Source organism: Stenella coeruleoalba (assembly GCF_951394435.1).
Source record: "Stenella coeruleoalba genome assembly, chromosome: 16".
Lineage (NCBI taxonomy): Eukaryota > Metazoa > Chordata > Mammalia > Artiodactyla > Delphinidae > Stenella > Stenella coeruleoalba.
In genome coordinates this window covers 48,246,851-48,271,749 of record NC_137162.1, presented here as the reverse complement: position 1 = coordinate 48,271,749, position 24,899 = coordinate 48,246,851, and the positions used below count along the sequence as shown (strand labels likewise).

Below are 24,899 nucleotides of genomic sequence, written 5' to 3'. Positions count from 1 at the left end.
CCCCCCATTCAAGCTCACTAAATAAGTTAGAATCTCCTATTTTGTGAATGCCAAGTGAGTTTTTTCCCCACAAGGATTTTTATTGCCCACCTAAATCCAGAGATACAAATGGACTTGGGTGGAGCATGGGAGTAGGGAGTGCAGGAACCGGAAAGGTTGTGTCACCCAACTTCATAATCTAGACACACGTAACTTTTGCCTACCCAGATACGTAGTTAACCTACATAAGAAAGATGTGAGTTTCATGTTGCTTGTTCTCAGTGAAGCCACATTGAGTCTTCCAGGAGATTACAAACATTTGTGGCTTATTCTAGAATGTCAACTGGGATCTGTGTCACATTCACTAGAGGAAGAAGAATTAATTTATTGAACATTTACTATTTGCATTTAATATGCTGAGTGCTTGGTATATTTTACCTCATTTTCCCCCAGTTACCCTATAAGGCAGGTATTTTTTATCCTCCGTCTTATAGCAGAGGAAACTAAAGCCCAGAGAGAAGTAAGTTCATTGCTCAGGGTCACAAAGTTAATAAATGGCAAAGCTATGATTTAAGCTATTTGATTCCCAAATCTTTGTTGTTTCCATAATACTGTGCTGCCCCCAATCTGTTGTTGGCAAAGTCTTTCTTTCCCTTTTAAAAGTAATACAACATTTAGCTATCTAGTTTACAGCACTCCTCGTTTTTAAAATCTTTAAATCATACCACCTTCAGCCTTCTCCCAAGTGCTCTCAACTTCCTGTGATGTAATTCACCTAGCTGAGAAGATGGGAATTCAGACAGAACACAGAAACATTGTAGGGTCTCTGCATACTTCTGGGATACCAATCCCACTTACTAGCGTTTGGTCTGCCTTCTTCATTCCTGCAATCATCCTTGATAGAGAAGACTGGAACAAAACGAGAGTTAAGGAAGTGTTCATTTTCTTTGTCCTCCATTACCTAGTATTTTGTCGGCAATACTACATCCATTGCTTGTTGGTCTTCCTTCTAGCACTGCCAAAAACCCCTTCCTGATTTTTCTTTCCATTTTCTGTCCTGCAAGGCTGAGCTCATTTTGAACTTTAGCCATACTGGACTATTCTTGGATGCTTCACGCTTCTTTTATTCATCTTAGTTGTATACTCTTCATTCCATCCTTCATGTAAGTTTTCTCTAGATCTGGGATATTTTTTTCAGAGTCACCTGTGTAACTTCTGACATGTCTCTCTTTTCTCTTTCTTTTTATGATCATTTAAAAGTAAAAACAATTGTTAGAAAGTTAAAAATTTAGGTAAAATGTAAAACTTGTGCTTTTGGAGGTTTCCAAGTACTCTTGACCCATCTTCTCTTCTCTTATATAATCTCAAGTCCCTTATAGAATCCCATATAGATTCCCCTATGGAATCTCATTTTCACATTTTTAAAGGAATACCTGATTATACCGAGGTTTCTCCATTCTGCCCATCTGATATTTAAGAATAAGAAGGTTGATTTCTGCTTATATTCTTGCTACTTCTGTGATGACAGACAATTCCTTTCTGTTACTGTTTTGGTCTAGAATGGCACTTCTTGCAGGTAGTGCTGAAATGTCAGCATTCAAGTTAAGAACTTCTCAAATACTGTACTTTTAATCAAATAAAACTTCACATATAATTTTTGGTATCTGTTCCCATGACTACAGTCTTTCCCTGTGCTCATTTTCTGATGTATTAGGGACACATATCTGGTTGGTGGTCTCCCAAAAACTCTCAGAAATATTGTTTCTATATTTTGACCTTATCCTCACCACGTACACTTCAACTTGCTTCCGTATCAGGTTCATTAGTTTCCACATTGTTGTTATAGGCAGCATCAACTGTATCTTCTGCCTACTTGACTACCTTTTCTAACCTGTCATTTCTTTGGCCTAGGACACGCTCCACTTTTTAGTCAGATCTTAAGTTTCATCCAACTAAGTCTCAATACTCCTATGAGATCATATTTACCCTGCTAGTTTATCACTGTAATAAAATGTATTACCCATGTTTTTTAGGAAAAGATCTCATGATTTTAAATACTTTTTTTACTAAAAACAAATGAATAGTCATATCTTAAGATATGCCACATTTTGGGTGAAAAATATATATAAACTTTTGTTTATCTGTAATTAAGTTATAGTTTAGTGTTCTAACACACCATCCATATACATACATTCTCCTTAAGAAAAAACATTTTAGAGTCTTTACAACACTATTTCACCATAGATTTAAATTTTTCAATAATCACTTTCACACAAACTTAGCAGGTCCTTTTCACTCACTGAATTATAAACTGTATTTTATCAATATTTTAAAAATTAATTATCAGTTTCGTGTATCAATTTTTTCTAACTTTCTTCCTTTAGGATTCACCAAAAGCCCAGCTACGCCGGACAATAGAATGTTGTCGGACCAACTTATGTAACCAGTATTTACAACCTACACTGCCCCCTGTTGTTATAGGTAGGTTAGCAGAGAATAGTGCAATCATGATTCTCAGTAAAATATTTTCTCTGGTTTTAACAATAAGCAAGCTTTCTAGAGTTCAACACTACAAGTTATTTTTTCCTTTTAAGATGTGATCGAAAGATAATGTCTTTTTCATTGTTTACTTCCATTATCAGGTCCATTTTTCGATGGCAACATTCGATGGCTGGCTTTGCTCATTTCTATGGCTGTCTGCATAATTGCTATGATCATCTTCTCCAGCTGCTTTTGTTACAAGTAAGATAATTATTTTGATGCAAAATATTTTGTTGACTATTAGATATAAACAGTTGTTCTTAAAGCCAGTAGGCAGAAACCGTTGACACTGAATGTATTTCAGGAACCATTAACTTGTATTTTCTGGTTATCTCCTTTAATTAACTATATTATAGTTTTCTTAAGGGAACAGAAGACCTTACTACTAATCAATTAATTGGACACAACATTATACTTCTTGTTATGTTCATGAGTACTTAAGATTTTCTTATTTATAGAATATTGAACTTCCTTATATCTAAATTTAAAAACCTGTCCCAAGAAATCAACTGTATGCATTATCATTCTTTAGTTATTTGGCAGTTCAGAATTGTTTGCATTTAGTCATGATTTCAGAAGACATTTGCCAGAAGAGCAATAAGAGGAGGGCATAAACTTCAATAATAAAATATTATCTTACTGGCATATGAATAAACAGAGAGATCAGTGGAATTCGTTACTAGACCCATAAGTAGACCCAAGTATATAAAGAAAGTTAGTATATGATAAAGGTAACATTTCAGATCTCTGAGGAAATGTTGGCTTATTCAGTAAATGGATTTGGGAGTGGATAGCTATATGGCAGAAAATGAAGTTGAATCAATTCCGTACACTGAAATAAATTTTAGCCAGGTTGGGGTGCTCGCTCTCCCTTTCTCTCCCTCTCTCGCTCGCGCTCTCTCTCTCTCTCTCTCTCTCTCTCTCTCTCTCTATATATATATATATATATAAACTATATATATAAACTGAATTGATTAAAATACTAGAACAAACCTTGGAAGAATTTTTTTAAATAATCTGAGTCTGACACAAAACTTACAAGCAAAAAAACCAAAACCTTAAAAAAGAAAAGATTGATGGTGTCAACTACATAAAAATAAAACTTTACTATGTGGTAGAAACCACCATAAATGGTCAGAAGACAGACCAACAGTGAAAAATATCTGCAGCTTATATTACAAAGAGCTGATTTCTCAAATATAAAGAGCTTCTATAAATCAAAAAGAAAAAAATCAATTCAGTGGGAAATTAGGCCCCAAAAAATGAGCATATATTTTACCTAAAGAGAAATACATATGGCTCTTAAAAGAAAAATAAAAAGATGACTTAAGAATACTCATAATATGAAAAATATAAATTAGAATCGTACTGAGATATTTTTTACCCATTATACTGGCAAAGATTCAAATGTTTGATAATAGACTTTTTAGATAAAGAAGTAGATTGAGCATACTTAACTTTTGTTGTGCCCCACTAAAACAGCAATAAAGAGTTTTTAACTTTTTTGTCCAACTAGGACAAGGAGACAAGATAACAGCAAAAAGCTGTAGAACCTGTGAAGCTTATGGATGAGTAGTGACTTTGTAGACCTAAGAAATCTGAATCCCAGGCTAGAAAATGAGAAAGACAAACAGCAACCAGTTTATACTATAAAATTCCCCAAGAAGCTCAATTGGCAGTAGCAGTTATCTATGGTAGTGAAGTTGAGGGGGGCAGTAAAACCAAGAGGATTGCTTGAAAGTCTGTTTTTAGAAAGTCAGATGCTGTATTAGTTGTGCAATACTGCATTAAGAAATCACTCCCAAACTTAGTGGCTTGAAACAGCAGTTATTATCTCTCATTGTTTCTGTGGGTCAGGACTTCAGGAGTGACTTGACTGAGTGGCTCAGATGTCAGCAGAGGCTGCGCTCACCTGGAGGCTTGAGTGGAGCTGGTAGATCCCCTTCCAAGATAACTTGCTTCGGAGGCTCACAAGTTGGCAGGAGACCTTAGTTCCTCTGATGTGAGGCTCTCTACTGAGCTGCCTGCATGAGCTTCCTCACAGCATGAGGCCTGGCTCCCCCGCACCCCCAGAGTGAGTGATCCAGGAGACCAAGGTGGAAGCTGCAGTGCTGTTTATGATCTAGACTCAGGAGTGACACCATCACTTCTACCATATTCTGTTGGTCACAGAGATGAGCTCTGCTTATGGAAGGGAAGTAAACAAGGCAGGCATACCAGGAGTTGAGAAATTTTGTGGGCCATTTTGGATGCCAAGTACCACAGATGTTGAGATCCCTACTCTTTTTCTGAATAATGATGTGACTTTCCACCATCTCTCTAACAGAAGGCTAGAAGTGTAGTCTCTGAAAAGAACAAAAATGTTCTTAGCTATGGTATCCCATTATTGAGGGTGAGGTATTATAATAAAAATAAGGAGGTAAAGTGAATATTTACATACTAATTTGTGGGCCCCCCTACCCTCCAGAACCCTGCTAACCAAGCATGTTCCCTCTAGATAACATATAAGAAGATTGTTCTAGGGGAAAATCCATCTAGCCCAAGAAAAAAGACCTGAGTATTCTGTCTCTAGTAAGTCCAGTGAAATGGTCCAAGCAGATTGTCTTACAGTGAAACCTGTAATCAGTAAGCCCCAGTCGCATACTAGTAGCTGCCAATCAGCCAGTGAAGGGCACTGATCCCGGAGAAGCAGGAAACAAATGAGGTGAGTCTTGTGATTGCCCAGCTTACTCCCTGAAGAGAGTTTCTGGCTGCGGGACACAGGAAGAACTCAGGTGTAGCCCAGCAGACACTGAATCGAGGAGATACAGCTGAGAGTCTGGGGAGAGAGCAGCAGCTATAGTTCATAGGTACAGAGTACTGGAAAGGAGAGTTTCACAGAGAAAGAACTCCAGACATCTTCAGAACGTTCCCATAGAATATTCAGCTGAATCGTGATCAGTGCGTTAAAGTGAGGAAACCACCTAAGGCTGGGAAAGAACGGCTGAAAAGATTGAAGGAAACAGTATTCAGTGCTCACACAAGGCTGGGGATAGTATCTGTTCCCACCAGCTATGTGACTTGAAAACCTCATAATTCATGGGGTTTTGGTGATAGTACCCAGAAGGGTCTTGCCTCAGTATTGGAGAATAATTAGCCAGCTGTCTGACTTGGGACAAATGATGAGCCTCTGGGCCATGGTTTTCTCTTTTGTAAAATGGAAACAATAGTACTTACCTCTTACGAGTTTAATAAAGATGAAGTAAGTCATAGAACAGTGCCTGACACACACTCAAGATCAATAAAAATGAGCTGTTGTTGTTTTTAACATGTATCAACATGGGTAAATAAGTAATACATAAGGAGTTTTTTAAAGCATGATGTAAAATATTAATACAACATATGCCATTTGTGTCCAGAGGAACGATGTTGTTTATGTGTATATACTTTTATGGTAAAGGTATAAATACATAGATAGGAAGGATATAACCACCTTCAGGATAGTGTTTGTCTCTTAGGAGTAAATGAGGGAAATGGAATTATGAGGGAAATGGCTGCAGCTGCAAATATTTTAATGTTTATTTATTTAAAATATATCTAAAATAAACATAGCATAATGTCAATATTTATTAAATTTAAATGGCTTACACATGGGTGCCAAATAAATTAATCTCTACCTTCCTACATGTGTGAAACATTTCATAATTTGAAAAATTTTTAAAAAGCCTTTGAAAATATTAGAATGAATTAAGTGAACTTATTTGATTTCTTTTCCATAAACTTTTTTAAAATGGAAGTATATTTATTGTTCATTTTGATATAAAACTACATGCTTACAAATTCAGATGAAAATACATATGTAAAGTAGAAAGTAAATATTCCTACATTCCCAGCAATAACTCTTATATACAACTTGATATATTTGTGATCCTTTTAGACAAGTATAGATAAATATAATTTTTAAATGTTTATAGCTAGGATCATACTTTACATGCTGTTTTTTAATCTGTTTTTTTCACTTGCCAATGTACCATGGACGTCTTTCCATTTTAAGATAGTATATATCTCTCTACCTCATAAACTCCATTTCTGGACATTATTTTAACAGAGGATATATTTTTCTATGATAAGACTAATTTGGATATGAACCCATGTGATGAAGGAAGGATAATAGTGTCAACAACCTCAAGATTTTTCTTACCTTAGAATTTTATAGTTTTAGAATGTTAATGTAGATTATTTTCTGCTTTTTTGAAAGACATTATTGCAAGAGCATCTCAAGCAGACGCCGTTACAATCGTGACTTGGAACAGGATGAAGCATTTATTCCAGTTGGGGAATCATTAAAAGACCTTATTGACCAGTCACAAAGTTCTGGTAGTGGATCTGGACTACCCTTATTGGTAAGCTGAAATGTCATATAAACATGAATGGTTTATTAATACAGAATGTGTTGTCATATGATGGTAGACGGCTTAATAATTACATATTAGGGAACTTTACTAGACACACTTTTTTCCCTTCTTATTTAGAAAGATGGTTACAGTAATGCAAGATGAAATTAGTTAAAATATGAAATAAGAAAAATTGAATAAGGTAGAGTCACAAGCAAGGTTAAGAGAGAAAATGTGGTCATGAAGTGCTATGTAAGTGTTAACATAAGCTCACAGGTTTTTTTTGGTTTTTTTTTTGTGTGTGGTACGCGGGCCTCTCACTGTTGTGGCCTCTCCCGTTGCGGAGCACAGGCTCTGGACGCGCAGGCTCAGCGGCCATGGCTCACGGGCCCAGCCACTCTGCGGCATGTGGGATCTTCCCGGACCGGGGCACGAACCCGTGTCCCCTGCATCGGCAGGTGGACTCTCAACCACTGCGCCACCAGGGAAGCCCAGCTCACAGGTTTTTAACAGCCAACTTGAGGAATCAGGTGTAAAATACCTTGCATCTGTAAGGTTAAACTGATTGGTTGGGAGAAGTATAACTATTTCAGATTCTGAAATCAAAAGGAAGTTACTCCCACAGATCATCTTCACAGAGAGGATACTTCCCTCAATATAATACTATGTTACCAAAACACAATTCATAAAACTGATATTAAAGCGAGTTGTATATAATTCTAAGAGAATTACATGTATAGAAATATTCAGACTTAGGGGTCAAGGGGACCCTTATAATAAATACTAGATATCTAGATAGATTTTAAATTCTGTGTTTAGTTGGTTTGTTTAAAGTAAATACATTGGTCTCTAATTATAAAATTCATTGAATCAGGTAATTCTGTAATTGAACTGGAAAGGACAGTGCAGACAACATGATTGTCTACATAGAAAATCTCAAAGATGATAACATAAAGCTACAACAACCAATAAGTGAGTTTATCAAGGTCATTGTACAAAAATCATTGAATTTATGTACACTGGCTATAAACAATTAGGGATTAAAATTTTAAAAGCACTATCATTTAAAATACCATCAAAAACGTGAAATATTTTGGAATAAACTTAAAATTTATGTAAGACCTGTACACTTAAAATCAGAAAACATGGGGCTTCCCTGGTGGTGCAGTGGTTGAGAGTCCGCCTGCCGATGCAGGGGACACAGGTTCATGCCCTGGTCCGGGAAGATCCCACATGCCGCAGAGCGGCTAGGCCTGTGAAGCCATGGCTGCTGAGCCTGCGCTTCCGGAGCCTGTGCTCCGCAACGGGAGAGACCACAACAGTGAGAGGCCCGCATACCGCAAAAAAAAAAAAAATCAGAAAACATTGCCAAAAGAAATGAACAAAACCCCTAATAAGCGTTAAGGTTTTTAACCTGTTTTTGAATCAGAAGACTCAGTATTAAGATTTCAGTTATCCTAAAACTGATTTATAGTTTCAATTCAATCCAAATCAAAATCAGAGCAAACTTTTGTAGAAATTGATGAGCTTATTCTAACAATTATTTGGAAGTGCAGAGGACCTAGAAGAGCCAAAACAATTTTGAAGAAGAAGAATAAAGAGGATTCTCTACCTGATTTCTGGGCTTATTGTACAGCTACAGTAGCCAACACTATGTGATCCTGGCATAAGGATAGGTATGTACATCAGTGGAACAGAATACAGTCTAGAGATGGACGCACACATGTGTGATCAGTTGATTTGGATGCCAGAGTAATTCAGTGGGGGAAAGAGTCCATTCAACAAATGGTGCAGGAAAAATTGGGCATCCATTTGCCAAAAGGTGAATCTTGACCCTTATCTCACTCCATATACAAAATTACCTTGAAATGGATTATAGACCTAAATGTAAAAATTAAAGTATAAAACCTTTAAAAGAAAATGTTTTAGAAAATTATTGTGACTTTGAGTAAAGATTTCTTAGGACACAAAAGGCAAGAGTCACTTTAAAGAATGATAAATTGGTCTTTCTTAAAATTTAAAACTTTTCCTATTCAGAAGACACTGTTAAGAAAGTGAAAAAACAAGTCACAGACTGGCAAAGGAGTTCAGGTAAAGAATTTGTGTTGCAGAATATATGAAGAATTTTTACAACTCAGGAATGAGACAACCCAATTGTTTAAAAATGGACAAATGATTTGAACAGACACTTGCCCAGAGAAGATGTAAGAATGGCAGATAAGCACATGAAAAGATGCTCAGCATCATCAGGGAAATGCAGATTAAACACAGTGAGATACTACACGTTCACTAGTATGACAAAAACTGAGAATATTAAGTGTGGAAAAGAATATAAATCAGGGCTTCCCTGGTGGCACAGTGGTTAAGAATCTGCCTGCCAATGCAGAGGACACGAGTTCGATCCCTGGTCCGGGAAGATCCCACATGCTTCGGAGCACCTAAGCCCGTGCACTGCAGCTGCTGAGCCTGCGCTCTAGAGCCCGCGAGCCACAACTACTGAGCCTGTGTGCCACAACTACCGAAGGCTGCACACCTAGAGCCCGTGATCCGCAGCAAGAGAAGCCCACGCACCACAACGAAGAGTAGCCCGCACTCACCGCAACTAGAGAAAAGCCCGCATGCAGCAACAAAGACCCAATGCAGCCATAAATAAATAAAATAAATCAACTGGAAATCTCATATATTGCTGATTGAAATGCAGAATGCAGCTACTTTGGGGAACAGGTTGATAGCTGACTAAAACGTTAAGCGTATACTTTTTATACAGTGAAGCAGTCCTTCTGCTAATTGTTTACAGAAGGAATATGCAAACATGTCTATGCAAAGACTGACTGTGAATGTTCATAGCAGCTTTATTCATAGTAAATTGTAAACAACCCAAAAGTCCATCAGTTGGTAAATGGATAAACAAATTGTGGTACATTCATTGAGTAGAATACTGCTTGTCAGTAAAATGGAACAAACTACTGATGCATGCAATAGCAACACAGGTAAATTTCAAAGTATTTGTTTTTTAATTTCAAAGTATTTTATGCTGAATGAAAGAAGCTAGATACAGAGGCTACCTATTGTATGTTTCCATTTATGTCATGTTCAAAACTGTAGGGAAAGAAAAGAGATCAGTCATGCCAGGGACTCAAGGTAGGTGGGGAGGTGATTGACTTTCAAGCGGTAAAGGGAACTTTTCTGGGTTATAGAAATGTTCTGTATCTTAATTGTGATGTTGGTGGTTACATAACTGTATACATTTGTCAAAACACAGTTCTCGAAAAGAGTGCATTTTAGTATATGTAAATTAGACCTCAATAATTCTGGCTTTCTAAAATGAAATCACAAAAGGAATTTGTAATAAGTGATACATAAAGTAAGTCAGTTTAGATGCTCATAAAATCTAGCCCATTTTAACTACATTTCCAACCGGGACCTTAGTGTTGTTTTTTTAATTTAGAATGGCTGCTAATGCTTCTGAAAATGAAAGGTAGCAATTTACCTGCCTGTTTCATCCAACAAATATTAATGAAAGCAGCATTGTACTTCAAGTATTGTCCTAAATAAATATCTGTATTCTGTGAGTAGTGGGGGATGGAATTCAAACAAATATGTATATAAATAATAATAAAATTATAATTGTGATAAGTGCAGCAACTGAGAATATGTATGCTATGAAGGTGTTTAAGAGAGAAACAACACTCTTAAGTAAAGGGAACTGCACATGCAAAAAGATTGAGACAGGAATGAGCTTGAGTGAATTCTAAAAATTGAAACAAGGTAAATAAGAGGGGATTAGAGTCAATGATCAGGCAGGAGAATTAGGCAGGGACCAGATCATGTAGGGTCTTACAGACTGAGTTGAGTATTTTTAACTGTCATTTAGATTTTGCTACATGATAAACCATCCCAAAGCTCAGTGGCTTGAAACAACAAACATTTGTTATTTTTCACGATTCTGTGGGTCTTCTGGGCAGTTCTTTTTCTGAATTTGCTCAGCTAGAGCCAAATGGTATAGTTTATGTACATGGCCAACAGTTGGTATGGTTTTGCTCATTTTGGTCACAGGGTGCCCTAGAATGGAAAGAAAGGGCAAGCCCCGGTGCACAAAGACTTTTCACTTGTTTTACAATTGCTATTGTTCTTTTGCCCAAAGCAAGACACGTAGCCAAGCCCAGAGTCTGGAGGAGACTACCCAAGGGTGTGTGTACTGGGAGGGGAATTATATAGTCCATTTTTGCAAACAGTCTGCCACATTGACTAACCTGTTATTTTTGTGATTTTAGAATATATTGTACATTGTTTCATCTCCTTTTGAATTACAGTACAGTCCTCCCTCAGGATAGACCTCAGGGGTTGGTTCCAGGACCCCTTGTAGATACAAAAACGTACAGATGCTCAGGTCCCTTACAGTCGGCCTTCCACATCCAAGGATGCGGAACAGATATTGAGGCTGACTGTATATATGTTAATCTTTGAGTTGGTTGGTTGTATATACCATCCTTTTTTTTTGTTTTTTGCGGTACGCGGGCCTCTCACTGTTGTGGCCTCTCCCGTTGCGGAGCACAGGCTCCGGACGCGCAGGCTCAGCGGCCATGGCTCACGGGCCCAGCCGCTCCGTGGCATGTGGGATCTTCCCGGACCGGGGCACGAACCCGTGTCCCCTGCATCAGCAGGCAGACTCTTAACCACTGCGCTACCAGGGAAGCCCCATACCATCCTTTTTGATGGGATGGCCTATTAAACCACTTTTTCAATCTTAATATGTTCTTCTCATTTTACTTTTTACTATGAAGGTTCAGCGAACTATTGCCAAACAGATTCAGATGGTTCGGCAAGTTGGTAAAGGCCGATATGGAGAAGTGTGGATGGGTAAATGGCGTGGTGAGAAAGTGGCAGTCAAAGTGTTTTTTACCACTGAAGAAGCTAGCTGGTTTCGAGAAACGGAAATCTATCAAACCGTGCTAATGCGCCATGAAAACATACTCGGTGAGTACACGTTTGATTTTAGTCAGTTCCATATTCTTCAAGGTTAGTGGGATGCCGGTGGAAGCCTGGCACATGGGTTTTGAAAACATATGTGAGTTCAGTTGTGTGCATTTGGCTAAAGGAAATCTAGTGGAATATACAGTTTAAATACAACCCAGTCCTGAATGGCAACCAACCACTTTCCAGACAAGGCTCAGAGATGTTTTGGGGTTGGGTTCCAGACCACTGCAATAAAGCACGTCCCACAAATATTTTGGTTTCCAAGTGCATATAAAAGTTATGTTTAAGCTGTACTATACTCTATTAAGGGTGCAGTAGCATTATGTCTAGTAAACAATGTACATACCTTAATTTAAAAATACTTTACTGCTAAAAAATGCCAAACAATTACAATAGTAACATCAAAGACCACTGATCACAGATCACCATAACAAATATAATAATAATGAAAAAGTTTGAAGGTTTGTGAGAATTACCAAAATGTGGCACGTGAAGTGAGCAAATGCTGTTTGAAAAACGGCTCCTATAGACTTGTGGCAGGAGTTGCCACAGACTTTCAATTTGTTAAAAACCCAGTATCTGTGAAGCTCGGTTAAACAAAGTATGTCTATATTTACTACCCAGCTGAGGAGAAACAGCAGTGAGTTTCAAAGTGGAAGTAATATAGTTTATTGGACTTAGTCATATAGTAACAAAAAACAAGTCTTTTAAAGGTAATTTAAGCAATTTTCTAGGGTAACTTGAACTATATGTACCTTTGCCTGTTGTAGATTAAATCACCCCCCTCCCTCATAAGATGTAGCTTCATTTATTATGTTCTGTGCTTAGTAGGTCTCTCTCCTCACCCCCATTCACACAGTAGCAAAATAACCTAGGTATGATCTGATCAGTAGGGTACATAAACTCATCTACCTTCCCTGACTTTCTATTCAGGTACTATTTCCTTGCCCTTTAATTTAGAGAGTGCATAACATGTTGCTAAGAGTATAGTTTCCTATACTAATTATATTCGTTTCCTAGGACTGTCCGTAACAGAGTACCACAAACTAGGTGGCTTAAAACAACAGAAACTTAATTCTCTCAGAGTTATGGAGGCCAGAAGTTTAAAATCAAGGTGTTGACAGGGCCATGCTCTCTGAAGGCTTTAGGGGAGGACCCTTCCTTGCCTCTTCCAGATTCTGGTGATTGCCAGCTATCTTCGGCATTCCTTGGCTTGGGAGACCACACTCCTGTCTCTGTCTTTGTTGGCACATGGCCTTCTTCCTGTGTGTCTGTATCCATATTTCCCTCTTCCTATAAGGATACCAGTCGTTGATTTAGGGCCCACTCTAACCTAGTATCACCTCATCTGAACTTGATTATACCTACAAAGACCTTGTTTCCAAATAAGGTCACATTTATAGGTACCAGGTGGACATGAATGCGGGGGGGGGGGGACATTATTCAACTCAGCACTCACCTTTTTCTGAAGAGAGGGAGAAGAGAAAGGAGAAAGAAAGGAGGCCAGTATTGTGAACTTGCTTGTCAGTGAGCCAGGCTGAAAAGGAAAATGTGATAAGGCATTGATGGGCAAGTGGGAGTTGGCTTAGTTAGGAGCGAACTCTTAGTTGAACATATTTAACTTTTTTTTTTTTTTTAATTTTATTTATTTTTGGCTGTGTTGGGTCTTCGTTGCTGCACGCGGACTTTCTCTAGTTGCGGCGAGCGGGGGCTACTCTTCATTGCAGTGTGCGGGCTTCTCATTGCAGTGGCTTCTCTTGTTACAGAGCACGGGCTCTAGGCACGCGGGCTTCAGTACTTGTGGCGCGTGGGCTTCAGTAGTTGTGGCTCTCCGGCTGTAGAGCATGGGCTCAGTAGTTATGGTGCACGGGCTTAGATGCTCCGAGGCATGTGGGATATTCCCGGACCAGGGATCGAACCCATGCCCCCTGAATTGGCAGGCAGATTCTTAACCAGTGCACCACCAGGGAAGCACTAACTTTATTATTTTAATGGGTCCACTTTTCGGTTTGAAATGAAGAGCCTTTTCCACATTCCTTCTTTATAGTTCTTCATCCTTACAGAATCATGTAGATTAATAGCATTTCCCTAGGTTATTATATATATGATCTTTTTCTTAGTCATATTATCATTTTTATGATTATTAAGATTACTTTAAATTAATTACAAAATTATAGACTTTTATATGTAAATGACAGAAATAAAAGTTTTGGTAATATATTCAAGAGATTTTGTCAGACAAGTTAAATTTTTATTACCTGTAGATTATACCTAAGTTATTCTCAGTATCCTAAATGAGCATTCATTATTCTTCCTAGCTACATCTGATAACTAACCTTTTAAATTCATTAATTGAACAGGTTTTATAGCAGCAGATATTAAAGGTACAGGTTCCTGGACTCAGCTCTATTTGATTACCGATTACCATGAAAACGGATCTCTCTATGATTTCCTGAAATGTGCTACACTAGACACCAGAGCCCTGCTTAAGTTGGCTTATTCAGCTGCCTGTGGTCTGTGCCATCTCCACACAGAAATTTATGGCACTCAAGGAAAGCCTGCAATTGCTCATCGCGACCTAAAGAGCAAAAACATCCTCATCAAGAAAAATGGAAGTTGCTGTATTGCTGACCTGGGCCTTGCTGTTAAATTCAACAGGTGAGTGGTTCTTTACCTATTGTTTTGAAATTATTGTAATCTCCTAAAGATATTTACCTGTTTGTATTTGTATTCAGGACAGTGGATTTCCAAACATGTATTTGTGCTTATATAATTATATAAATTGGGTTTGGGGGGGGTTTGTCTTCGTGGGGTTTTTTTTGTTTTGTTTTGTTTTTTTTGCAGTACGCGGGCCTCTCACTGTTGTGGCCTCTCCCGTTGCGGAGCACAGGCTCCGGACGCGCAGGCTCAGCGGCCATGGCTCACGGGCCTAGCCGCTCCGTGGCATGTGGGATCCTCCCAGACCGGGGCACGAACCCGTGTCCCCTGCACCGGCAGACGGACTCCCAACCACTGTGCCACCAGGGAAGCCCTGTCTTCGTGTTTTGTTGTCATTGTGTTTTCTGTTTTTAACAAAAATTACATCCTATTCTACATAATTCTTGATTTCCTACTTTTTATTGTCTTAGACATCCTTCCGTTTCAGTATATATAGATCTACTTCATTCTTTTTAACAGTGTTAAGGAAAGTTTTCCGTTTTATAGATGTACTATAATTTATTTCATCTGTGACTCAACTGACGAGCATTAAAGTTACCTCCAGTTTATCTCTATTATTTTATAAATGCTTTAATGAATATTGTATTTTATCCATATATAATATCCTTGAATACTTGTACAAGTATTTCTTCATGATGGATTGCTAGAGAAGGGGCTAAACAGAGAGTATGTACATATTAAGTTATTAATAGTATGTTGTAGGTTGTCCCTTTAGAAAGCATGCATCAGTTTACACTCCCATAAACAAGATATAAGTATGCCATTTCTTCATCACTACTTGATATTGTCAATATTTTTAAACAATGAGAATATCAGATTTTTAGAAAACCATTTAAATTGTTTTAATGTTATAATTCTGGAATACAGCAGCCATTTCACATTTCAAAACTCATTTCAGGCCATAAAATAGAAGTACTAGTCCATAATAAAGCAAACATTAAAAATTTTTAATCTTCTTCCAGCATTTTTACAGTATTCTAATCCTGTTGTTTTTAATCAGTGGAGTGTTTATTGGCTCAAATATTCATCAGATGCTAATTTAAGAAAATATAAAATACATTATATTAATCTCTGCCTCAGAGTAGTTTTCAGAACCTAATAGATCTGGAGACCTAAAAACAAACCATTCATGTCTTCTAACTCTAAAATTTACTCCAAAAATTGAAAAAAACAATAAACATCATTTCAATATGATTATGTAAACATTACTCACAGTAGAACTAAGTTGGTTGGATCCATAAAGAAAAAAAATGTAATCCTAAGTCACAAAGGATCACATGAGAATGATAAAAGCAAATGATTCCTCTCAATTAATTTTCACATTCACTTGTTCTGGGGTATAATTATGTACCACTTTTTTTATATTCAGTATTGTTCTCTTTCTTAGAGAGGCACAAAACTTGTTTGGTGACAAAAATTGACCTGAACTGATGTGAGGTATTTACTGTCTTTATTTATCCAGCTTAGTATGAACATTCATACTTAGTTTTTCACTGTGTACTTACTAATGATTTTGATTGAGTACTGCTGCAGACCCTGCTGGAGATTTATATAATATATAGTATATATTTAAAGGGTATATTACTTCTTTAAATCTGAAAGATGCTGAATTTCAAAATACATCTGACCCCAAGGATTTCTGTTAAGGGGATGTAGACATATTAGATAGATAGATAGATCTTTATTTTGTTATATACATACAGAGAGAGACCCTGACTTTTACAATATGAGACAAAAATAGATGAGAAACGATTTTGTTCTTGGCCCTCAACCTGGACATTGTCTGTCTTCTGTTTCAGTGATACAAATGAAGTTGATGTACCTTTGAATACTAGGGTGGGTACCAAACGCTACATGGCTCCAGAAGTGCTAGATGAAAGCCTGAATAAAAACCATTTCCAGCCCTACATAATGGCTGACATCTATAGCTTTGGCCTGATTATTTGGGAAATGGCTCGTCGTTGTATCACAGGAGGTAGGAGTTTAGGTAGCATGTTTCTGGTTATGTTTGTATACTCATCATTCAAAAAATAACAGCTCCAGTTGTATAATTTAGATGTCGTGTGTGTCAGGGATCCCCAAGATCAACCCCTCCCCGGGTCTGTGATTTCATTAGGACTCCCAGGACTCAGCATATAGTTGTCTTCACAGCTAAAATTTGTTACACTGAAAGGCTACACATCAAAATTAGCAAAGGGGAAAAGGTGCATGGGGCAGAAAGTTTAGAGGAAATCAGGTAAAAGCTTCCAAAAGTCTTTTCCCAGTGGAGTCGCTTGGGATTTGCTTAAGTTACTCCAGCAATGAATTGTGATACTGTGTAAAATATTGTCATCCAGGGAAGTTCATTAGAGATTTAATACCCAAAGATTTTTTTGGAGGCTGGTCCCGTGGGCATCCTCTGTCTAGTATGTATCAAAATTCCAAACTTCTAGAAAGAAAGCCAGCTGTCCAGCATAAACCATATTGTTGGCACAAACAGTCTAGGCACAGTGACTCACCTTTTCATTAGTTTTATATGAGTGTAGGGAGCTGTTTACCAGGCAAGTTCTCAGACACCAGTCAAGTGCCAGTCTTGCAAGCAGGCCTTTTAAGAATAGCAGTTTCAGGTCTGCTTTATTAACTCTTTTCTGCATATATGTTGTCTTTCTACTGCAGAAAAAAAAATAATTAAAAAAATTAAAACCTCATTCATTAGTAGAAACAATTGTGTACATAAATAATTAGACTGAAAATTTAGGGTAAGTGAGTGGTTCACCTTGCTTATTTTAAGGGATATTGGTATGTCCAATATGGACAGCTATGGTGGGGGTAGAGAAGATAATTAGACATAAAAAAAAGAGAACATACATTGACTATTAAAAGTGAATCATCCACTCTGTAGTCTTTTCTTCTTTGTGGAGGGATTTGTTTCAGTTCCATAGTTCAGTAGAAGGTACTGAATGGATTGATGCATTTTGTCCAGCCACCATTTTTGTGCCCACTATACCTTCTAACTCACTACAGGAATTGTAGAAGAGTACCAATTGCCATATTATAACATGGTACCCAATGATCCATCATATGAAGATATGCGTGAGGTTGTGTGTGTCAAACGTTTGCGGCCAATTGTGTCTAATCGATGGAACAGTGATGAAGTAAGTGGAATTCAGTCCCCTTAGGAAGTGATTGCTGAGTGTTGCCAACGATATTTACCTACTCACTACATTCTCTTTACTTTTCAGTGTCTACGAGCAGTTTTGAAGCTAATGTCAGAATGCTGGGCTCACAATCCAGCCTCCAGACTTACAGCTCTGAGAATCAAGAAGACACTTGCCAAGATGGTTGAATCTCAAGATGTAAAGATTTGACAGACAAATAATCATGAGGAGAAATTGTAGACTGCAAGAACTGTTTTCACCCAAGGAACGGGTGAAATTAGAATAGAATAAGGATGTTAACTTGGTTCTCAGACTCTTTCCTCACTACACCTTCACAGGCTGCTAATATTAAACCTTTCAGTACTCTGTAGAATACAAGCTGGGAACTTCTAAACACTTCGTTCTTTATATGTGGACAGCTTTATTATAAATGTGGTTTTTGATGCCTTTTTTTTATTGGGTTTTTATGAACTGCATCAAGACTTCAATCCTGATTAATGTCTCCAAACTCTGGGTACTGAATTACCTGTTCATAAAATGGTGCTTTCTGTGAAAGCCTTAAGAAGATAAATGAATTCAGCAGAGATGGAGAAATGTACACTTTTACCTTCTACCTGAGAAAATTTAATCTATTTGTATTCTACCTTTGTAAACAGCCTATGGATCATGATCTGTTTGGGATACTGCTTAGTTTATGATAGTTTGTCATGCCTTGATAATGGTGTGTGTGTCTGTGTACATACATGCATACCAGAATTCCTCTGCTGCCATTTGAATTAGAAGAAAATAATTTATGAATGCACAGGAAGATATTGGTGGCTGTTGGTTTTGTGCTTTAAAAATGCATTATCTGACCAAGATTTGCCAATCACATAAAAGCCATTTACCTTGCAAGTGAGCTAGCTTCTCCACCAACTTTATTTTTTAACATTAAAGTTGATATAAAGGCCAAAAGGAGTTTAAAGTGTATATAAATTTGGACTGTTTTCCTCCCACCACAAACTCTTTTTTTTTTTTTGTAATTATTATTTTTGTCATGAAAAGCATCCTATCCAAAGTTGGAACTTCCAATGCCATGAACCTTCTAAAGAAAACACTTCTTATTGAAGTGAATACTAATTACTGCATTTGATAGCAATTTAAGTGCCTATAACTATGTTCTGTATTCTTTATTCTCAGTAACTTTTAAAAGGGAAGTTATTTATATTTTGCATGTAATATGCTTTACTTGCAAAACACCTGCTCCTTTACAACCATATTTTATATATGTACATACATTCATACTATAGAAACCAGCTCATGTGTACCTCATATCCCATCCTTAAGGGAAAAAAAATTAAAAGATCTTCAGAAAAAAAACGTAAAGTAGAAGAACTACATGTAAATTTTCAGAATTAATTCAAAGTAGTATATCAAGTCTAGGACTTTGTTTAAATATCAAGAACTAACCATAGGTATAGACTTTCATTAAGATGCCATCATCTCAGTTCTCCTTTATGAAATGATCCTCCAATTAGAAATTTCTGTCACAGAGTTAATATACATTTGTCAACAACTGTTTTAGACATTTAAATCATTTGAGATTTTTGGTTTTATGATTTCTGTTCCGTAAGTTTGTGAAGACAGTGAAGAATCAGGCAAAAAGTTCAATATCTAGTCAGTACCTATATCTATACAATATAGCTGGTATTCAATAAAATGCTACATATTTATGGATGCCTTGTTTCCCCAAGGAGTAATTCTGATCTACTTAAACTAACTATACTTCTGTAATGCCTTTTAAATATTAATATCTTATTCTGAACAAACAACTCATGGGTGCATAAAGTGAGACAGTTTTCTTGAATATAGCATAAAATAAATGTGATTATATCGCAATATAGTTAAAAAAATCTTTAAAGGGGAGGAATCAGAGCATGTATCCATCCATTGCCAAAAATGCGACTGACATTTAAGGATGAAATGCTTACATATTTGTCTATACATCAATCACAAATTTGAGACTTGCTTTAACAGTTTTGACCAAGTTTAATAATTTTCATCTTACATAACTAAAGCTTGAAGTGTTTATCAAGATAAGTAAATTTATATATTGATATATATAGTACCCAATAACTTCCTGTTTGAGAATGTTTTCCCCATCTCTGAACTGAGAAGTACAGGTATTTTTATCTAAATTTCCAAGTGATTTAAGAATACTTATGAGCTCTACTTAGTGTAAGGTTAACCTTGATTTATTTTTTATTTGATAAACTGTAAATCTTGAAAATAATTTGTCATCTTAATAATAAAAAAATGTAAGGAAAGGCAAACTCTATTCTTAGAAATGTTAAAATAGTATGTGGAAGCAGACAATTGCAGATAATATGTAAGTACAAGAGCATTATAATGATTTTTTAATTAAATTGGTCTATTAAAAGTGATACCAAGAAACTTGTTCAATAAAAATATTTTCTAATATTACATGTTCTTTACAAAGCAAATGATTCCATTTTTGAAATCCTAAAGTCAAAAAAAAGTTGCATGAAATCTATTTTTTCTCTCCTTTTATTCTTACTCTTAAATTTCTAAGTTCATATTTAAATATTTAAAGAGTAAAAGAGGAAGTATTACATAGTACCATAAATAATAATTTGTAAAACCCTGGAAGCCATTATTTGGTCCTGCTTACAACTTATCTTAAAAATGTGTAGCTTCTGTCTGTCATCCCTTTAAATAATTAAAACATCAAAACAAACAAAAAACCAAAACTACCTGAATATAACAGGAGTTAATCCTCCCTCAAAGAAAATTCTCCTTATGAGTTCTCTTTATACTGGTAAATATCAATATCTTTAGAATTAAGGGCATGCATGCTAGGAATTGGCTTCAGTGTGTCTAGTCTAAACTTTCCCTGTGCTTTCTTATTGGACAAGTTTCTGAAGCATAAAATTCAAATCTGGTTTCTCTGGAAATGTTTTCACAAAAGATATTTCAATCAACATTTTGTGTTGCCTTTCCAATTTCAGGAGTGTTTTTGAGCTTAGAAAGTGACCTATAGTTTTTGAAAATTATGTTTTCCTAGAATGTGCCAGATTTTTTATTTATTCGCTCTATTCAGTACCTTTTTTCCCCCCAGATGCTTTGCTTCTGTTTAGAACAAAAATGCAATACAATGTTTAAAGAATCATGCATCTCTAAGTTGGCCCAAGATCAAATTTGATATTGAATAATTTATTCCAGGCAAGATTTTATAAATTAAATTATTTATTTTTCTTTTCATACACGTTTTGAAATGTTTCTAAATATCTAAAATAATTTCAACAGCAGAAATACGAATTGATTTTTTTTTAAAAGATTGTTGCAGCTCTTGTACTGTTTAAAAGTGGTAATATTTATTATTTGCTTGGGTCAGATGTTAAAATAGCAGTGTAGCAGTTCATCTTCTTGCCTCAGTGCTATTATGAGAGTCACAGTGAAAACTGCAGAGAGCTGATACATTCATAAAGAGCAGATTAAATCTAGGGCAGCATCACATGAAGCTATGTGTAATCATCCTATAAGGAAGGTATGTGAATACTGCTTTTGCCAAGGATTAAATATATTGTAATTTTACCTTGTGCTCTGTACTATGCTTTCAATGGAATTATTTAAGCCCTTTTAGTGACTGTTGTCTTTGCCCATTTAAAAACTAAAATGTAGTATATATTGTATAAAATGAAAGTATCATTATAGCTTAATTAGGAAAGTTGTACATATACGCTGAAAGAAGGTTAAAAACAAGCAGTTTTATTATGCATTTGTAAAACACCAAAAATATAGATTCATCTTTGATATGTAACACACTAAATGTATTTTGTACAGCATCTGGTTTAAAAGGTGCCTTATTAAGTTTACCATTAATTGCTTTGTTCTATATATAGATTACATCCATTGTATCATTTTTAAGTAAATAACCTTATTTTAGTATACTTTAGTGATGTGTTTTGTGATACTCTGCTTGGACTGTATTGTGTATCAGAAGTCACCTATCCAGTGAAATTTTATAACAAATAAGTTAGTGTACATACAGATGTCCCTGAGATGTGCATTTCAGCCACCAGAAACCCAGTGTGGACACAGGGCGGGTAAGTGGCCACACACTCTTTCCTTTGTGTAGATAGAGAAGTTATAATAGTTATATAAGCCTATTATAGCCAAGGGTTATTTTCCTTTAAAAAAAAAAAAGAACAAAACATTTTTTCTAATTCTAAAAATATGTACTCATTGCAGAAATTTTGGAAAACATAGGAAAGAATAAAGAAGCAAATGAAATCATTCAAAATCCTATTGCCAGATAGTACAACTATTTACAGTTGAATGTTTCTTTTTGATCTTTTTTGCTGCTGCATGTTTTTTTAAATGTTAAGATAGAACATGTCATTATATGTCCATTGAAAACATTTTTTTAAAAATTGACTACATAGCATTCCACTAAGTAGATGGAACAATTTATTTTTATAATTCCCTGTTGAATATTTGGGTTATTTTCATTGTTTGGGAAAATATAACCAATATATTGAACATCCTTGTACATAAATCTTCATATATTTATTTTCTTAGATTACACTCCTAAAAATGGAACCAGTGGATATGAACTTTTTAAAGATTCTTTAAGATGAAAAAAAAAAATCTGAGATTCTTTAAATATTGCAGTCTTGCTGCCAAGAAGGGTTTCTCATTTACACTCCTAAGAGCAGTGTAAGAGAGTGCTCATCTCACTACCTGGCCAGGTAATTTCTTCGAAGTTTTTTCTCTTTCTGCTAATAGAGTGCCTGATTTCTTGCCTGTAACTAGCTTCTTTTAGTTAGAGTAGTGTAATCCATTTATCTGGCCTTATGGTGTTCCTGCTGCAACAAATGCTGTTTTAAAAGCTTAAACTTCATGGAAGTAAAGGTAGCTTTCCTTCTGTTCTGTAGCAATATCGTTCTCACCACCTGTCAGAGCTGTTTTCAGTTGTGTGTAAATTCACTCAGTGTGCCTTGTGATGCCTTTTTGTAGGCATTTGAACATGTTAAATCCTTATAAAAGATTTGTTACTAGTTGATGTCTCCCCACCCCACCAAAAAAAAAGTTTGGAGATAGCCTATTATAGATTCCTTACTGGAATCCGCATTTAGTGTCACTGTAAGACAGTTTCTTGAAACAATAGCATGTACTCTTGTGCAGCTTGATAAAGAAGACTCAGGGATTTCTTGGGCCTATCAAATACTTCCTAGCTTTTTTTCCATCTATAAAAAGCTGACTCAAAAACTGGGTAAATATATTAATTCTTCCTTCTCAGCATAATGTTACTCTCCCTGTTTAGTTGGAAGAGTGACTATTTCCAAGGTTTCTTTAACATTATTAGTAGCATTAATAGAGTAGACATTAAGAAATGAGATACTGTTCTTCCAGAATAGTCTAATCCTTGTAGGTAGTTTTAAGCAGCTGCTAATTCAGTCATTAAGTCTTCATTCTCTTAGAGAAATATTTATCTGCCTGTTGCTAATGCATGGACCATTTCTTGCACTTCATACTTCAGTTGGATGCATATTCCTAAGAAAGCCTGGCTTCAGCCCTGGAGCAGTACAGCCTAAGTGGACACAGTCCACTGCAGTTGACTGGCCAGGAGTGTAGGCAGAGGCCACCTAATGGCAGTGGCACTGTTCTAGTCATGGGGAGTTAAACACTGTGAGCTCAGGGTGAGAGCAAATGGGCAAGTCACCCTGAAGCTGGGAATCAGTAAAAGGAAACTTAGTTCAATTCAAAGGTACATGAAAAAATATTTCAGATAGAAGCAGAGACTAGGGCTGAAAGGTTATTGAATTGTTGCTGAATTGTTCTCTTTTTTAGATGCAATATATGTGGCCTACCTATTACTCCTCTTAACTTTTTCTGGTCTTTGTCCGGTTACTTGCTCAGAATGAAATTCAGGGTGATTCCAGATACCCCAGTTCTCCCTGCACCCACCTCACTACTCATGGCCTAGATTTTTTTTTAACATCTTTATTGGAGTATAATTGCTTTACATTGTTGTGTTAGTTGCTGATGTATAACAAAGTGAATCAGCTATACGTATACAAATATCCCCATATCCCCTCCCTCTTGCGTCGCCCTCCCATCCTCCCTATCCCACCCCTCTAGGTGGTCACAGAGCACCGAGCTGATTTCCCAGTGCTATGCATCTGCTTCCCACTAGCTAGCTGTTTTACATTTGGTAGTGTATATATGTCCATGCCACTCTCTCACTTCGTCCCAGCTTACCCCTCTCCCCGTGTCCTAAAGTCCATTCTCTATGTCTGCATCTTTATTCCTGTCCTGCCCCTAGGTTTTTCAGAACCTTTTTTTTTTTTTTTAGATTCCATATATATGTGTTAGCATACGGTATTTGTTTTTCTCTTTCTGACTTACTTCACTCTGTATGACAGACTCTGGGTCCATCCACCTCACTACAAATAACTCAATTTCGTTCTTTTTTTATGGCTGTGTAATACTCCATTGTATATATGTGCCACATCTTCTTTATCCATTCATCTGTTGATGGAACTTAGGTTGCTTCCATGTCCTGGCTATTGTAAATAGAGCTGCAATGAACATTGTGGTACATGACTCATTTTGAATTATGGTTTTCTCAGAGTATACACCCAGTAGTGGGATTGCTGGGTCATATGGTAGTTCTATTTTTAGTTTTTTAAGGAACCTTCATACTGTTCTCCATAGTGGCTGTATCAATTTACATTCCCACCAACAGTGCAAGAGGGTTCCCTTTTCTCCACACGATCTCCAGCATTAATTGTTTGTAGATTTTTTGATGATGGCCATTCTGACCGGTATGAGGTGATACCTCATTGTAGTTTTGATTTGCATTTCTCTAATGATTAGTGATGTTGAGCATTCTTTCATGTGTTTGTTGGCAATCTGTATATCTTCTTTGGAGAAATGTCTATTTGGGTCTTCTGCCCATTTTTGGATTGGGTTGTTTTTTTTTTTTTGATGTTGAGCTGCATGAGCTGCTTGTGTGTTTTGGAGATTAATCCTTTGTCAGTTGCTTCATTTGCAAATATTTTCTCCCGTTCTGAGGGTTGTCTTTTTGTCTTGGTTATGGTTTCCTTTGCTGTGCAAAAGGTTGTAAGTTTCATTAGGTCCCATTTATTTTTGTTTTTATTTCCATTTC

The 24,899-nt window shown here is 36.5% G+C and overlaps 1 protein-coding gene across 4 annotated transcripts in view; it reads left to right on the top strand.

Annotated features, from left to right (window-relative positions):
• BMPR1A (bone morphogenetic protein receptor type 1A) overlaps positions 1-21,675 on the top strand; it is a 140,913-nt gene extending 119,238 nt beyond the window's left edge. For all 4 annotated transcript variants that reach the window (XM_079899692.1, XM_079899691.1, XM_079899689.1 and 1 more), the window contains 8 exons: positions 2,364-2,460; positions 2,622-2,721; positions 6,758-6,902; positions 11,678-11,870; positions 14,231-14,528; positions 16,388-16,563; positions 17,592-17,722; positions 17,810-21,675. In XM_079899692.1, coding sequence (XP_079755818.1) covers positions 2,364-2,460; positions 2,622-2,721; positions 6,758-6,902; positions 11,678-11,870; positions 14,231-14,528; positions 16,388-16,563; positions 17,592-17,722; positions 17,810-17,935 — 1,266 coding nt within the window. In that variant the 3' untranslated portion in view covers positions 17,936-21,675. The remainder of the gene's footprint in view (positions 1-2,363; positions 2,461-2,621; positions 2,722-6,757; positions 6,903-11,677; positions 11,871-14,230; positions 14,529-16,387; positions 16,564-17,591; positions 17,723-17,809) is intronic.
• The last annotated feature ends 3,224 nt before the right edge of the window (positions 21,676-24,899 follow it).